The sequence below is a fragment of the Neovison vison genome, chromosome 12 (assembly GCF_020171115.1).
Source record: "Neovison vison isolate M4711 chromosome 12, ASM_NN_V1, whole genome shotgun sequence".
Lineage (NCBI taxonomy): Eukaryota > Metazoa > Chordata > Mammalia > Carnivora > Mustelidae > Neogale > Neogale vison.
In genome coordinates, this window is record NC_058102.1 from 86,076,954 (window position 1) to 86,095,197 (window position 18,244).

The 18,244-nt window shown below is 42.8% G+C and overlaps 1 protein-coding gene across 1 annotated transcript; it reads right to left on the minus strand.

The window, feature by feature from the left end:
- Positions 1 to 8,193: 8,193 nt before the first annotated feature.
- Positions 8,194 to 14,055, minus strand: BCDIN3D (BCDIN3 domain containing RNA methyltransferase). The gene is given in 3 exon segments (XM_044227864.1): positions 8,194 to 8,938; positions 8,940 to 9,505; positions 13,803 to 14,055. Coding segments are annotated over 3 exon segments (876 nt in total). The 5' UTR covers positions 14,037 to 14,055; the 3' UTR covers positions 8,194 to 8,862.
- Between the last annotated feature and the right edge of the window lie 4,189 nt (positions 14,056 to 18,244).

Here is an 18,244-nt window from a genome sequence, read left to right on the forward strand (position 1 = left end):
AGGTTGGATCAGGACTGAGACATACTTGCTGACTTTAACCACATCATTGGTGACTTTGGCAAAACCAAACTTTGAAGGGTTGAGAAAGATGTACAAAGTAGGGAGTATTTAAAACTTCTTCAAGAATTTTGACTATGCTGTAAGGGACAAAGTCAGGTGCGTGGGGCAACAGGGGATGAGAATTCTTTTAGAAAGCTATTTTTAGAAAGATACTGCTTAATTTAATTTTAAAACATTTAAAATTCTTTTTTTTAAAAGATTTTATTTATTTATTTGATAGAGAGATCACAAGTTGGCAGAGAGGCAGGCAGGCAGAGAGATAGAGGGGGGAAGCAGGCTCCCTGCTGAGCAGAGAGCCCAATGTGGGGCTCGATCCCAGGACCCTGGGATCAGGACCTGAGCCGAAGGCAGAGTCTTAATTAACCCACTGAGCTACCCAGGTGCCCCTAAAATTCATTATTTTTAAAAAAGCATCATGTGTATATGGTTAACAAATCAAATAATACAAGAGCAATTATGTGCTGCATTTCCCACCTCAAGTAATGAGCCATTTTAACTTTCCGGTTGATTCTTCAGTATGACTAAATATGCTCATAACTGCTATTCTTTGATCTTTCACTTTTAGATGTTTTACTACCTCCTATGTATATACTCTTTTTAAAAGGTAAAAAAGTGGAATCTTACCATTCATTCTGTTCTGCACCTTACATCTTGCGCTTAAAATACCTTGGAGACCTTTCTATTTTTAACATGGATAGATCTATCTTGTTCTTTTTAACAACTGCATAGTAATTCATTTATGGCTGTACCATATTATTTGTTTCCTACTGATGGGCATTTAGATTGTTGCCAGCTTCTCAATTTCATCAGACAACCGTAATGGATAACGTTGTACATACATCCTTGCATATTTCTGTGATCATATCTACAGAACAAATTCCTAGCAGTGGAATTCCTGGGTATGTGCAGTGTACGTTTTGGAAGGCAGCTATGCTCACCACTATACCACCAACGCACAGTGTACGTTTTGATAAATTGACAGGTTGCCTTCCACACAGTCATGCTAACTTACCATTCCCACTAACAGGGTGTAAGAATACCCACCTCCCCACATTCTCACCATCACTGTTTAAAAAGTTTGTGAATATTGTTGTAAGTGCTGAAATATTCTTGCATTGTTTTTATTTGCATATAATTGGTAACACTAGACAAGTTTTCAGGTGTTCATCTGCCATTATTGTTTTTTGTGAATGTCTTTTCTAACAGCGTTGTTTTAACGAAATTTACCCTTTGTCACGTGTACCGCAAACTGTTTTCCTAGCTGGTAGTGCGTCTTCTGACTTCACTGTATTTTTTTTTCCTTTGCCATATTTATTGGTCTTTTCCCTGATGGCTTTTAGGCTTTTTATGTTTAGAAAGTACCTTTTTTCTAAAACTTTTTTTTCTAGTATGTTTATGGGTTTTCTTTTTACTTTAAATATTTCATCCAAAATAGACTTAAATGGCGAAGACCACTGTCATTTCTCACTACTGCTCAGAATGACATCTCCGTTATAGAACAGTTGGTCTGTTCTCAATGTACACAGTACCCATTCCTTTGTACCTTTGCTGAAAGGTTCCTTTCTCCAGGCTCACAGGGCATGTGCCTTTCCCTCTTGTCCATCACTGCAAAAGCTATATTCCTTTCAGGAACAGCTCAGATCCCATATCAGCTAGAAAATCTTCCATGCCCACTATAGCCCACAAAGATTTTTCCTTTGCTGAAGTTCACACGATCACGTGCTGCCTTGTTTGAGACTCTCCTTTTCTCAACTTTAACATATTTGCTGAATGAATCAAACATAACCTTTGGAAGTCCAGGGTTCTTTCATCTACTTTTTCCTACCCCCAAAATAGCTAAAAGCACACTGGGTAAATGGAAGGAATTTGATAAAATACTTCTTCTTTTTTTTTTTTTTAAGATTTTATGTATTTATTTGACAGAGAGAAATCACAAGTAGATGGAGAGGCAGGCAGAGAGAGGGAAGCAGGCTCCCTGCTGAGCAGAGAGCCTGATGTGGGACTCGATCCCAGGACCCTGAGATCATGACCCGAGCCGAAGGCAGCTGCTTAACCCACTGAGCCACCCAGGTGCCCCGATAAAATACTTCTTGATTTGCCACAGAAATGTATGCACTGGCTGCATATAGGATGGAATAAAAAAATAATGTAACGTATCTCATTAATAATTTATATACTGACCACATGTTGAAATGATCATTTTTAGAAATATTGGATTATATATATATATATATATATATATATATACACATGTTAGAGATGTGTGTGTGTATGTGTACACACACACACACACACATATATATACATACATAAATATATATTTTTTCTTAAGTTAAAGAATATCCAGGACCATTGTCGATTCTTGTCCCTCAAGAAGGCTCATCATGCTTAGTGTTGGCTCTTACACTCTGCTGGTTTGAGCATAAATAAGATGATCTCTTGGAGCCAAAGACAGTCTCATTGTCTCCAAAGGCTCTCATGGGCCAATCTACAATCCGTACCTTCATGGATTATGAACACTATACATCTTTGAAAGTAACTGCTACAGACTTGAAATACAATGGTTCCTTTCAATAGGTCAGGCAACTGCTCAGCCAATAGAAGAGGTCAGGTTCAGAAGCTGAAGTGATTGAGGAGTCCTCAGTTAACCATGTAGATGGAGCCCCAGCCTATTGCTTTGGTCACTGGGGCCATTTTCTGCCATTAAGAAGTTATTTGGGACAGGTGCCACTTGGCTTGTAGTCTAGTCTCACTGCTGGTCAGAGCTCCTGTATTAGTTTCCTGTTTCTGTTGTTAACAAATCATTACAAACTTACTGGTTTAAAACAACACAAATTTATTTTCTTACAGTGCTGGAGATCAGAAGTCTAAAATTAAGGTGTTGGCAGGACTGCATTCCTTACCAAGGAAATGGAGAATCCATTTTCTTGCCTTTTTTACCTGCATTTCTTGGCCCACAACCCTTCTTCACATCACTCCAACCTCCTGCTTCTATCATTCTCTCTCCTGCTGTGGTCAAATCTCCCTTTGCCTCCCTCTTATAAGGACACATGTGATTACATTTAGGACCCATCTGGATAATCCAGATTAATCTTTCAATTGGAAAATCTGTAATCCTTAATCTATATATCTACACATCTGTACACATCTACAAAGTCCCTTCTGCTATCTAAGGTAGCATTCACAAGTTCCAGGGATTGGGATGCGAACATCTTAGGGGACCATTATTCAACCTGCCACAGCCTTATGTATGTTTCTTTGCACTGCCCTGGTGAAGGGAGAGAGCACCAGCTGCAGAGTCACAAGGTTTCCAAAGTATCCTTAAAATTTACAGACAAGTAGGTAAATTCGAATCTGTAACCACTGTGATCACTCTGAGACCATCATAAATTGGCCTCATTTCCATCAGCAACAATAATTCCCTCCCAGCATTGCTTCCTTTAAAATGCTCTGTAGTGCTAAAGCTGAACTCATTACTTCCTTGTCCTAAAAAACAAATTATTAGAGACAGTAAGACACTTTCTATAGAAATGAGATGTTTTTCTCATAAGCTTTTAGTCCAACAAGCATAGTCGTAGTCTGTGGCATGCTTATAGAGTGTCACAGCACCTTGTTTCGTTTTAATACTTTATATTCTGTAAAATACCTGTACACGCTCCAGTTCATTTGGGCACAGGAAAAGGAAGGTCTTGTGATTTTGGTTGCACCGATGAGTAAACTGAGGTTCAGAGAGGTTAAGTGACTTGAACAGGGTGGTTATGCAATGAGTTACAGACAGATCTCGATGTCAAACCGGATTTTTCTTTCCACTGCACTGTTCCTGGGTCAAACTTGATCTCGTGGGGCTGAGAAGGATCAGACTGATCTCAGGATCTTAATACATTCTGAAGTTGGCCTTGGAATCCCCACCTCCTCAGCATGAGACAGACTGAAACCCACTTTTTCGAGGTCCTGATCAGGGATCAAAGTTAGGGGCAGATTGGGAATTTCAGGAATTCAGGGGAAGATCAGGGTAGCTTGTGAGTCAAAGGTACAGTGAGAACATAATTAGAACTAATTAGAACAGTGTCTGTGTGTGCTCTGTGTAGCCGCTGACTGCTTTTTCAAAACGCTCAGGCGGGCCAAGTCTGTTTAAAAGGTAGCCAGCAGCAGGGGTGCTACTCAGGTACTCAACCTAGAGTACTGCTCAACCTAGAATTAGCCCTGACTTCTCTGAGGGCATTTCAAAGACTACCTGGAATAGCTGAGAGTTACGTGGCTGGGTCTCCTATTCTCAGGTTTGAACACTTAAGGAAGCACAGTAACTCCAAAGCTCATGCTCTTTTACACCGGCTTTCTGGAGTCTCTTCCCAGTCTTGGATTTCTGTGACATCTCAAGGCATGGTAGCCGAGGCCCAGACTCTGCCACTGCACTACTGCCTAGGTTCAAAGCCCAGCTCTGCTTTGGCTTTGTGATGCTGTTTGGCACATGGTGATATATTATTATCTCTTTTTTTCTTTTCTCCTGTTTCTAACCAGACCTCTTTTGGTTCTTCCTTCCCTCTCCCCCACTCCCAAACTCAGTAACTACTGGCGGCCCTCAGACGTAGGATCTGGTCCTCTCATCATATCCATGTATTTTTGGAATTTACTACTCTTTAAACCTCAATCACTGTATATGACTGACTTCCAAATTTTTCTAGCTAGTCTTACTATCTAGATGCCCAAACCAGGCCTTGGAATGGACATTTATTTATTTTTATTTTTTAAAGATTTAGTTGAGAGACAGAACATGAGCGGGGGGTGAGGGAGGGCAGAGAAAGAGGGAGAAGCCAACTCCCCCCTGCACAGAGAGCCCAACATGGGGGCTCAATCCCAGGAGCCTGGGATCATGACCTGAGCCAGTCAGATGATTAACTGACTGAGCCACCAGGGACCCCAAATGGACATTTTATTGCAAAGATATGTTTGAGAAAACATACCTCAAACTTCCATGCCAAAGGCTAAGCTTATCTCTTTCTCTCTCAATTTTCTAATTTCTCCCCATTTCAGTTTCCTGGGCAGTTTTCTGCCCAATAACAGATCTCCCTTTTCTTCTCAGTACTTGAATCCAGGTCCATTTCTCTTTTGTTCATTCATATATTAATTCAACAAGTACTTCTCAGCTACCTGCCATGTGTCAGCCATTGTGTTAGGCCTCAACATACAAAGATAAGTCAGGCTTGAGGAGATCAGTCTTATGTGGGGGGGCAGAGCCATATAAATAATTATAATATAATGAGGCAAATACTATAATAGAGGCTTCCACACAAAGTCCCCACTAGAATGTAGTAACAAATGCAAAGTGTACAGGAGTTGGGGGGGAAGATTTCTGACAAAATATAACATTTGAGCCATCTTTTAGTACAAACGGGTCAACCAGGTTGCAAGGTGCCAGAGCTAGGGGAGAAAGAAGGGAAACAGAGGGAGTTTATGCTACGTCTCATAGGTATGAAAGGACATGGCAAGTCTGACAGGGTGTTATGAGAGTTCAGTGTGACTCATGTGAGGAGGAAAAGCATTAAGACCAGTGCTGCTCAATATACCTTTTTGCAGTGATGGAAATGGTCTAAATTTGTACTAATGAGGGAGCCACTAGTCACATCGCCTATTGAACACCTGCAATGTGGCTAGTATGACTGAAGAGCTAAACTTTAAATTTTATTTCATTTTACTTCATTTAAATTTTAAATAGCAAGTGGCTACTATTGAACAACAATGGTTTAGGCACTGGATAAAGGACAGAACTCTAGGCACTAGGAAACCACTGAAGGTTTTTAAGCATAATACTGGCATAACTAGGGGTGTCTGGGTGGCTCAGTGGGTTAAGCCTCTGTCTTCGGCTCAGGTCATTATCCCAGGGTCCTTGGATTGAGCCCCACATCGGGCTCTCTGCTCAGCAGGGAGCCTGCTCCCCCCACCCCCCGGCTCTCTGCCTGCCTCTCTGGCTACTTGTGATCTCTCTCTCTATCAGATAAATAAAATCTTTAAAAAAAAATACTGGCATAACTAGATATTTGAGGAAGGGAAAACTGGCAGTAGGGGTTAGAGGGTAGATGACTTAACACAGAAATGCCTGGTAGGCACCAGCCACCTGGGATGGAATAAATGGCATTTACATGTTATTGGTAGAATTTACTGGACTTTGTGACTTTGTCAGTGAAGGGGGGTATAGTGAAGAGACAACTGAAGTTTGCAGATTGAGCAATGGGTGGAGGCCACAGATAGGATTAGGTTTGGAATGAGGGTAATGAGTTTGGGATATGTTGACTCTGAGGCGACTAACAACTATCTAGGATGATATGACTACAAAACAGGAAAAATATTAACCTACAACTGTGGAGGTAGGGTCACCAATATATTTGGGAGTGATCAGCACATAGGTGGTTGCTAAAGGTAGGGGAGTGGAGGAACTCACCCGAGTAGAAGTGGACTGGATGGACCCTAAGGAACCCTAAGCAATCAAAGTGTGGTCTATTTTGGTTTGCAACAGAGTCACCTCGGGGTTTTTTAACAAAAAGCTGACTCTTCATTGTGAATGTATTTAATGCTATGGAATTACACACTTAAAAGCAGTTAAAATGGTAAATTTTATGGTATATGCATTTTAGCACAATTTTTTTAAAACGCAAAAAAAAAAAAAAAAATCTAATCAAGCCAAACCAATTTCCAGACCCCATTCCTAACCTGAATCACTGTTTCTGGAGATGAATCCAGGACTCTCCAGGTAACTTAAGTTCAATTAAAACTTGAAGTCCTTCAAGAGTAGAGAAAAACTAAGAGATAGGAAGAGAAAAATGGTTAAGGGCATGATGAAGAAACCAAGGAAAACAGTTCAAAAGAAGAAGGGGTCAGTAGTGACTACTGCCTTGACCCAGGGAAGACTGAACAAGGCCTCAGGATTTGGCAATAAGGGGGTCACTGATGAATGGGAAATCAGAGAGCAGCGGCTCTGGGGTTTATTCTTTCAAGGACTTTGCTCATTTTTGGTGGTAAAAAGATAGAGGGAGAGAGACTGAATAAACCTGAAGGGAGACTGGACAAAGGAAAAGTTGGTTTTGAAGATGAGAGAGAACTGAGCATGCTGGCAGGTGGACAGGAAGGAGTCAATGAGGCCAAGGAGACACCCAAGGGAATCCTCAAAAAACACAGTTGGGGAGAGGCAGTAGAGGTTGGGATCAGGAATTCGGGCAGAGATTATCTGGGTAAAAGCTCACTGGGTAAGTTCAGAAGTGAAAAGGAGGGAAGATGAAGGGGTTTAAGATAGAGGGCAAGAAAGACTTTCTGACACAGCAAACAAGAATGGCGCTGGTTGGTGGCTAAGGTCATCTGCTTAGATGAATGGAGCTGGGATATAGTCAAGAACCTGTAGAAGGGTAAAAGTCTAGAAGAGTCACTAGGATGAAAGTGATCAGGAACTGGAATATAAAAAGATTGAAAAGTAGTACTGGAGTCTGAGATTGGAAATGGCACCAACCACGTAATTATCCTGCACAAAATAGAAAAACTGGTTTTCCTAAATGAAGGTTTTGGTTCCGTTCTGCTGTTTAGGGACTGCACTAGTTGTTGCTCTGTCATGTATAAAGCTCAAATTCTCTAGCAGGAACTTTTCTAACTTCTCCAGCAAGAGATCCAAAGTCGAACTGGTGGTTCAGACTCCCTTATTCCCTACTCCTTCTATAACTTCAGAAAATAATAGGACCTTAAGGATTTTGGAGCTCATCAATCTAGTCTCCCTTCTTACCTATATTTTGTTTTCTCATCTTCTCTCCACCAAACAAATCTTTCTCCATCTTCCACTTTCCCTTGGACTCAAGTCACAGGTGTCAAAAACCTGACAGACATTTCCACAGTGACACCAATTCCACAGCATTTATGCTAAAGTCATCCAACTGTAGACTGCATTTTATGCCTGCTTCCCTGCACATATTCCCACCCCTATACTGGTATGCTTTGGCAGAGGATGCTAACGAAAAAAGTCCTGAATTAACTTACTCTCTGGTGTATTTTCCATTCTGAGCTTGGGTGAGGTTCTTCTTCTTAGCTGAAACCTTCCCTGGATGGGAGTGGTTAAAAGCAGAAGTTTCCTACCAATGCCAGAATCACAGGACATTCTCAATCATACTCAAGTCACTTTTATTATACATATTATACAATCCCACTTCATTAATTTCTTTTGGACTAGCTGGATATTGGGTTCATAATTTAAATCTTTTAAACATTTTATAAATGCTAGTCAGTTCATTTTGGCCAGTATCTGTTACCTGCTGTGCTGAGCCAGAGCATGTTGGACACTTGACCTGTTCTGGAAAGATAAGATGTTTTTCTTACCAACCCTCTCCTTTAGCCAGGCCAGTGACTCTTCTTTCCAGATTGTATTGTGAGGTTTTGCCTAAAGGCAGGGTGAATAAATTCAGAAATGCCTGAAGAAGCCAGATTGGATTCAAGTTGCCAATGGACCTGACACATTCTAAGGCTAGCCTGGTCTACGTCTCTAACCATTAAAAGCAGCCCCTTCCATATCTTAGAACCAAGATCACTTTCTCTAGGCCATCTCAATCTGGACAGCCCAGCTCATTGCTCCACAGTAATCCTTCCAGGATGAACTCAAACAGTAGGGAATAGATACTGATTCTTTCAAATGCATGTCCTGCACATTTTGCCAAAAGCTTCTGCCACGTTTTGAGGCTGCCTTACAATCATGAATTAAGTTAACTTAATTCTTAGTAAAACACCCTTTCAATACCTCTTTCCTGGTCTTCCCCCATCTAGACTCACCCCATCTCACTGTCTCCAGTAGCCTAATCTATTCCTTTCTTTCCCTTCCTCTGTCAGTAATTCAGGAATTGGATGAGTCTCTGGTTTCTTTTGTCCTGAAGAGCAGAAGGCTTCGGTCCCAGCTGGTGTTGCCAAAGCAGCAAACTAATTCCATGCCATGGTCCTGGGTTAAGATCTGCACAATCTCACTGGCCATATCACCTCGGATGGTAAGGGAACGGAAGTGGTCAAAATCATGAAGACCCAGCTTCCGGAGACGCCGTGCAGCTGCCCGGTAACACTTCCAGGGCTGTGGCTCCACAAGGAGGTAGCGGCAAAGGGAGGAAAGGTGGGCCAGGAACTCCCACAGGCCATGGTCCCCGTGGTTCAGATGAATCCACATGGTTACTGACATGCAGAAGCCAATGTCAAAAACTGAACGTCCAAATTGGCTTAAGAAAGAGCTCAAGAGAACTTTCCGGGTCCTTTGATTCATAAAGTCCAGGGTGATAAAGGTCAGGGCATCAGGAAAAGGGCATTCTTTTTCAGCTCGCTCCACCAGGACTGGATCTATGTCGCAGCAGAGTAGATGGAGTTCTCTTGAGGCATCTGAGCAGGTCTCCCCATCACGTAGGGAAAGGAAGTGTTTGTATAGAGCCACACTCAGATCCTAGAGAAATCCAGAAGAGCTTTGTCATTGCAGCTCTCAACCAGTGAATAGAAGAAAAACCTCTATTTCTCTTCATCCCATCAGACTGTTACATACTCTTGGCTTTATAGGATGTGAAGCTCCTAGACTAAGGAGGTTGCCAAAAAAGTTTTCCACAGAGCAGATTCTCAGCACCCTCCAGGGGTCTCCAGCTGTAATGTATCCTCTCTATACTTTCCTGACATTGATGGTACATTGGGTTGTATGGTTTAAAGTTACACCCAAATGAGTGCGGAAAAGGAGCCGAGAGCAGTCTTTTCCAGCTTAAGTAATATGCTGGTAAACTCACTTTTTTCTCCTTTCTTTTTTGGTATCTCAGATCCCAGGGAGGAGCAAAGAGTTCCAAGGTCATAACCAGTGTTCCTTATCAGGAAGGTGAAGAACACAGCAAGCACCGTATTATAAAAATCTGCTTTCCAGACTTGTGTTTGGGTAAGTCTGGATTCCAAAGATTCCTTATTTAGCCTTCATTCTACAGCCTCAATATTATTACATGGCTTATGCTTCACCACCCCGTTCTGGGATTTCCTCTGCTTCTGCACCCATTACTCCCAAAAGTCCCTGCTGATCTTCCTTCTAGCCAAGTCTAATGATTTGTGATTTTCACCAACTCAGCACCTTTCTGACCTGTAAACAAGTCACCATCTCCCTTCTCTAATGATGACTTCTATAACCATTATAACCAATTCAAATTTGTGTTGTTCTAATCCACTTTTTCAAGGCATTTTTATGTATCACCTCATTTACTCTGTGCAACAATCCTGTAAAGAAAATACTCATGCCCTTTGTGCAGGTGAAGAAAGTGTGGCGGGAAATCACCTAATGTCCAATAATAGCAGCATGGATAAATAAATGTGGTATATTAATTAGGGTGCTCTAAATAGCAGTTACAAATGAAGGAATTCAGCTCAGTGTATCAATATAGATGACTCTCACAAATATACAATGCTGAGTGAAAAAGCAAGACACAAAATAAAATACATGGCAACCTTCCATTTATATGAAGTTCAAAAACGGGCAAGATTAAACTACATTGCTTAGGGATACAAAAATAGTGAGTTATAAAGAAAAGCAAGTGGGGCACTGGCGTGGCTCAGTGGGTTAAAGCCTCTGCCTTTGGTTCAGGTCATGATCCTGGGGTCCTGGGATTGAGCCCTGCATCAGACTCTCTGCTCAGCAGGGAGCCTGCTTCCTCCTCTCTCTCTCTCTGCCTGCCTCTCTGCCTACTTGTGACTTCTGTCAAATGAATAAATAAAATCTTAAAAAAAAAAAAAAAAAAGAAAAGCAAGTAAATAATAATAAATGTCAGGCTAGTTTTTACCTCTGGATGGAGAGGGGGGTTTATGAACAGGGGTAGTGATATGAGGGATTCCTATGATAATGTTTTATTCTTGATCTGGACAACTGTCATAAAGGCGTCAACATTATAATAATTCATAAAGTATAATTTATGTTTTCTGCATGTGTGGCATAGTTCACAAAAAATTCTACATTTTAAAAATTATGATTAAGAGGCTAATGATTGTCCAATGTCACATAGTTAGTATATGGAATGATTTAGGCTACATTAGGTTCTTTCCTCTATACCAGGCTACTCACATTTTAATATGTGTATTAATAATTAATTAATTAATTAATTACTATGTGTATAAATAATTAATTAATATCACCTATGAATCTTATTAAAATAAAGATGCTGATTTAGTAGACTGTGGAGGAGGGGAACTGAGGTTCTGTATTTGTAGTTTTTTTTTTTTTTAAGATTTTATTTATTTATTTGACAAAGATCACAAGTAGGCAGAGAGGCAGGCAGAGAGAGAGGGGAAGCAGGCTCCACGCTGAGCAGAGAACCCAATGTAGGACTTGATCCCAGGACCCCGAGATCATGACCTGAGCCGAAGGCAGAGGCTTAACCCACTGAGCCACCCAGGTGCCCCTGTATTTCTAAGTTTTTTTGGTCTTTTTTTGTTTTTGTTTTTTAAGTAGGCTCTATACCTAGCATACAGCCCAATGTGGGGCTTGAATTCACAACCCTGAGATCAAGACCCGAGCTGAGACCAAGAGTCGGACTCTTAGCTGTCAGAGTCACCCAGCCACCCTGAGAGTCTGCATTTCTAGTAAGTGTCCAAGTCATACTGATGCTACAGATCAAGGACCACATTTTGAGTAGGAAGGTCCTATACTATGCTGCTTAATTTTCTCCCCATTTGTATGCTTCTATCTTTGTTTACTCCCTCTTCCTCTATGATCTTGGGTATGCCAATATTTTTTTTTTAAAGATTTTATTTATTTATTTGACAGAGAGAGATCACAGTAGGCAGAGAGGCAGGCAGAGAGAGGGGAAGGGAAGCAGGCCCCCTGCTGAGCAGAGAGCCCGATGCGGGACTCCATCCCAGGACCCGGAGATCATGACCTGAGCCGAAGGCAGCGGCTTAACCCACTGAGCCACCCAGGTGCCCCGGGTATGCCAATTTGACTAGTCATTTTGTCACATCAGTCTCTTCTCCACATCTCTTCACCCTCTCCATCCTCAATTCCCCAATCTCAGAACACCCAAGAAGCTTAAAAAAGAAAATACAGGGGTGCCTGGGTGGCTCAGTAAGTTAAGCATCTGCCTTAGGCTCAGATCATGATTCCAGGGTCCTGGGATGGAGCCTCACATCAGGCTCTCTGTTCATAGGGGAGCCTGCTTCTCCCTCTCCTTGTCGCTCCCCTAGCTCGTGCGCTCTCTCTGTCAAATAAATAAATAAACAAAATCTTAAAAAAAAAAAAAAAAAAAGACTCAAGGGCTCAATCACCCCAGATCCTCAATCAGTACAGAGTGGGACCTGGGAGTTTTAGAAATGTGAATAAAGCACCCTATAAATTATGGTACATACATACAATTTTGAAGCTGCTAAAAAAATGTAGTGACATAGGTGACCTACAAATTATCAAGTGAAAAGCAAGGTGAAAAACAGTGTTACTATGTATAAAGCTAAAAGAGGTGGGATATTTATACATACATAAATGCTTGTGTACACATAGGATGCATACCCAAGAAATTATAAAGAGCGGGTGCCACTATGTAGGGGGAAAGAAGAATTTAGGGTCAGGAATAGAGGCTTACTTTTTATTACATGCCTGTGATTTGCAATCATAGGGTTAGAATGTCTGTTCCTCTAGGATATGCGAGTAGTTACAGATAGGTGTCCCAGAGACATTTTGATATTCTGGACGTGATTTCACTATAATCACTCTATGCCTAAGAATACTTTGTGGTAAGAAGACGTGGCAATGCCTTCCTCCGCCAGGAAGCTGTATTCTCCCTCTCATCCTCTCCACTGTACTCGGTCAACACACTGCCTTTTTTTTTTTTTTTTAAGATTTTATTTATTTATTTGACAGACAGAGATTACAAGTAGGCAGAGAGAGAGGAAGGGAAGCAGGCCCCCTGCTGAGCAGAGAGCCCGATGTGGGACTCCTTCTCAGGACCCTGAGATCATGACCTGAGCCGAAGGCAGCGGCTTAACCCAGTAAGCCACCCAGGCGCCCCAACACACTGCTTTTTAAATAAATATCCACTTGGCTTCAGTGTCTATCCTACACTATATGGTACCCGAATCTAAATTCCAGACATGAGGGGCGCCTGGGTGGCTCAGTGGGTTAAAGCCTCTGCCTTCAACTCAGGTCATGATCTCAGGGTCTTGGGATCAAGCCCCGCATGGAGCTCTCTGCTCAGCGGGGAGCCTGCTTCCCCCGCCCCCGCCTGCCTCTCTGCCTACTTGTGATCTCTCTCTCTGTCAAATAAATAAAATCTTAAAAAAATAAAAATAAAAATAAATTCCAGACATGATTCTGTCACCCCGGCTCACCTCTCCCCAGAAACCAATCCCAACCCTGTGATCCCAAAGGTGGGTCTCAGGAAGCCCCCTCTATGAAGCCAGGTCGCCAGCCACGCTGGACAGAAGGCAAATGCCAGAAGCCCAAATACGGTGGCCCTACCCACATGAGGTTTGGCCGTGAGGGGGCGAACTCAACAGAGGGACGCAGGATTTGGAACGGAGTTAAAAATTGTTCCTCCCCCACGATTCCTAAGAGAGATGGTGGTGGGACCCTGGAGGTCCGGTAGCTGCAGCAAGGGGTTGGCCCAGGCGACGCCTTTATACTCATTCTGAAAGTGGTGGGTGTAATGCCCCGCCCAAACCAAAGCCCCAGCGAAAGCGGAGGAAGCCAACCGCCCAGCTCCCCGACCTCCGACCCCGCCCCCGTCACTCACCCCAGAGTTACACCCCACGTCGAGCCCCAGGATCGGCCTCGTTTCGGAACTCTGAGGAAAGAGCCGGCGAAGCAGCTCCGGGGGCAGGAGGCGGAGCCGTTCTTCTGGAGGATGGAAGCGGGAATAATGAGGGAAGTTTCCAAACGGGGCTGCCCCGGGTTCCAGAATTCGCGGTTCCTCTTCCGTCGCGGCCTCTTCAACGCCCCCGGTGGCCTTTCCCATGGACGCCGCCATTAGTCGGTCTGGCCTTCGGGTCCCGGCGGAACCGGAAGTCGGGAACCGGCTAGCGAGCGGCAGGGACGCCAGCGCGCAGGCGTTGAATGGCGGAGGCGGGTGGGTCTGAACGTGAGGCTGTCTGGGAAAGCGCTGCCAACCGGGTTTGCGTTGCCGTGTTGAACTATCAGCACAGTCTAGGAGGTGGTTAGTAATATTATCCCATTTTACAGGTGAGGAAACTAAGGCAGAGAGGTTAAGCGACTTCCCAAGCTGACATAGTTTCAACTTGAGCTAACCAGAACAATGAGATTGTTGGGATGTTGGAAATCAATTTTGGCCCAGCTACTTTCCTTTACAAGTGCATTAGGTGAGAGAGACCCAGAGGGTAGATAATACTTACCCAGAGTCACGCAAGGACTGTGATACAGGAACTTGTACCCCGTTCATCTCATGGTTCCAGGAAAAGGTAGCTGGGAGCTGGTCATTTGAAGTGTCAAAAGAGCAAGATGGCCCTGACTGCCAAGTAGGTCAGGTGGATAGGGGCGAGTATAAGTTTTGAGCTCCTTGAGAGGCAAGGACAATGCCTTAAGAGCCAGCACTTGAGAGTGCTTAACGGGTGCCAGACACCCGTCTAAGATCTCTACATATATTCTTTCAATAATCACATCAATCCTGTGAGGAAAAGACCGTAGTTACCCCCCCCTTTTTATATAAATATGAGGACATTGGGGTACCACTAATTTGTAACCTGCTCAAGGTCATGCAGTTAGAAATGATGGTACCAGGATTTGAGCCTAGGCAGTCTGGTTCCAGAGGATGTGCTTGTAACCATTATGTTATTCAGCCTTGAATCCCCTGTACGTACCATAAAGCCTGGCCCAAAGATGCTCAATAAGTATCTGCTGAATGAAAACTCAGTATCAAGAAATGGGGGTGGGAAAACTGGATACTCGTATGCAAAATAGTGGATGAAGAATTTAAATGTAAGACCTCAAACTGTTTGATAGGTAGAAAAAAAAAGAAACACTGATCTTGGCAATGATTTTACGGCTGTAACACGAAAAGCAGAGACAACAATAGACAAGTGAGACTACATCAAACTTACAGCAAGGAAATCCATTGATAGAGTAAAAAGGCAACTTAAAGAAGGGGAGAAAATGTTTGCAAACCATAGATTTGAATTAGATAAGGAATTAATTTCCAAAGTGTATAACAAACTCTCATAACTCAATAGCAGAAGAACTAATAACATAACTTTAAAAATGGGCAAAGGATTTATTTTTTAAAATATTTTATTTATTTATTTGACAGAGAGAGAAACAGTGAGAAAGGGAACACAAGCAGGGGGAGTGGGAGAGAGAGAAATAAGCTTTCTGCTGAGCAGGGAGTCCCATGCAGGGCTCTATCCCAGGACTCTGGGATCATGACCTGAGCCAAAGGCAGCCGCTTAACAACTGAGCCACCCCGGGGGCCCCTGGGCAAGGGATTTTTTTTCTTTTTTAAGGATTTTATTTATTTATTTGACAGTTCACAAGTAGGCAGAGAGGCAGGCGGAGAAGGGGGTGGGGGAAGAGAAGCAGGCTCCCTGCTGAGCAGAGAGCCCAATGTGGGGCTCGATCCCAGGACCCTGGGATCATGACCTGAGCCAAAGGCAGAGGCTTTAACTCACTGAGCTACCCAGGTGCCCCTGGGCAAGGGATTTAAATAGACATTTCCCCAAAGGAAAGCATATAAATGACCAACAGGTATATGAAAAGACACTCAAATGTTACTAATCATCAAGGAAATGCAAATCAAAACCACAGTCAGACATCTCGTCACATATGTTAGGATAGCTATTATGGAAGAACAAAAACAAGGCAAATGTTCTGGCAAACATGCAGAGAAAGTGGAACCCTTGTACACTGTTGGTGGGAATGTTAAATGGTGCAGCCTCTATGGAAATCCTTTTAAAAATTAAAAACAGAACTTACCATATGACCCAGCAATTCCATGTCTGGGTATTTATCCAAAAACATTTATATAAAGTTCTCCAAGAGGTAATAGCACTCCCATGTTCATTGCGACACTATTCACAAGAGTCAAGATGTGGAAACAACTTAAATGTCCACTGAATAGATCAACAGATAAAAGAAATGTAGCATTATATATAGTGGAATATTTTTCATCCTAAGAAAGAAAGAAATCCTGCCATATGTGATAACATGGATGAAACTTGAGGACATTTCGCTAAGTAAAATAAGGTAGTCATGGAAGTCAAATACTGTGTGATTGCCCTTATGTAAGTTATCTAAAATAGTCAAATTCATAGAAACAAGGACTTTAATGATAGCCGCTAGGGACGAGGGGCGAGGGATAGGGAGAATTGCTAATCAATGACTGCCAAGTTTCAGTCATCCAAGATGAATAAGGCCTGGAGATCTGTTGTACAATATTGTGCCTATAGATAGCAATATCATGCTGTACACTTAAAAATCTGTTAAGAGGGTAGATCCCATATTAAATGTACTTACCACATGAAGTAAAATCTAGGATAACAAAAACAAACTCAATAAAAGCTACAAGTACATGCCTAAAGCCAGGTTTGTTTTGGGAAAATTAGAATGGAAGGAAGAAGGGAGCTAAACTGAAACGAAGTGGAATGGAGTTAGGCCAAACTTGGACTGAGCCAGAGGCAGGAAAAGAAAACAGAGCTGGTAAGGAGAGAAACTGAGGGTTTAGCCCAGGGAGCAGTTTCCAGTTAGAAATCAGGATGGCCCAGAATATGCAACAGGTTCAGCCAGGAGTCAGCAGAGTTGTGTTGACCTCTCCCCACCTGGCCTGCCATCTTAAAGGGTCTCCTACATGAAGCCAGTGGCTTGCTGAACTTCTAAGGGACAGAGGTGTGACCCCTACAGATAGTGTATCAGAGGTTAAAATGGACCCTGTCTCTTGCCCTCCCAGTTTGTACTTCATACTTCCATCTCTGCCTGATCTATTTGGGGTCATAAATTAAAGACCAAAAGGCATAGTGGAATCGAGTAAACCATAGTACTCTGAACAGCTTCCAGAAAAGCGTGGGACAGCACCACTGGTATCATTTCTCTCCCCAGTGTTTTGACAGGTTTTGGTGAGCCAAACTTACCTCTTTTTGTCACTAGATGGTGCTAGCACAAACCCTTGACCACCCTTAATTTTCAAGGAGACGGAATCACCTTGCTTTTTTAAACACCCTTTTGTTGTTGTTTAAACACAGTATATGTTATTGCCAGTGAAATGTTTGATTTCATTAAGGACATGGGCATATTTCTGAGTGTTTAAAACACTGTTCACGGGGATGGGCGGGCGGGAGTCTCTAGGCCTAGATAGGGAATGTCAGGCTCCTTTTAATCTAGGGATCCTTGAGAAGCAAAGATAGAGGTGGGTCTGGTAATGTTACTGCGGACCTAAAATACCTCAGAGATGAGCCCATAAAGAGGCATTTTAATTTGATCCACTCTGGTGACTTTTTGAACCTGGGTTCATTTTTTAATTTTTGATTGGCCCAGAATGACCTGACAAGTCAGCTCCTAGGCTTGGGGCCTGAGTCACCAGGCCCAACACCTCAAGTAGCTATAGCAGCACCTGAGAAAATGTTTTACACTGCAGCTGGTCAGGTTTTGTGGAGCCTGATGCTTATACAGTTGTGGGAGTGGGTGTGCTTTGTGGGTGGGTGGTGGGCTGGGTGGGGGATGGGGATGAAGGAGGGCACTTGTGATGAGCCCTGTGTGTTGTATATAAGCGATGAGTCACTGAATTCTACTCCAGAAACCACTGTTGCATGGTATGTTATTAACTAGAATTTAAATAAAAACTTTTAAGATTACAAATATAGAGACATGTAGAAGTGAATATTTATTTTAGTGAGAAAATAAATCACAACAAAACACATTTTTTTAAAGTTTTTTATTTATTTGACAGAGAGAGATCACATGTAGGCAGAGAGGCAGGCAGAGAGAGAGAGGAGGAAGCAGGCTCCCCGCTGAGCAGAGAGCCCGACGCGGGACTCGATCCCAGCACTCTGGGATCATGACCAGAGCTGAAGGCAGCGGCTTAACCCACTGAGCCACCCAGGCGCCCCACAAAACACATTTTTTTTTTTTAAAGATTTTTTATTTATTTATTTGACAGAGAGAAATCACAAGTAGGCAGAGAGGCAGGCAGAGAGAGAGAGAGGGGGAAGCAGACTCCCTGCTGAGCAGAGAGCC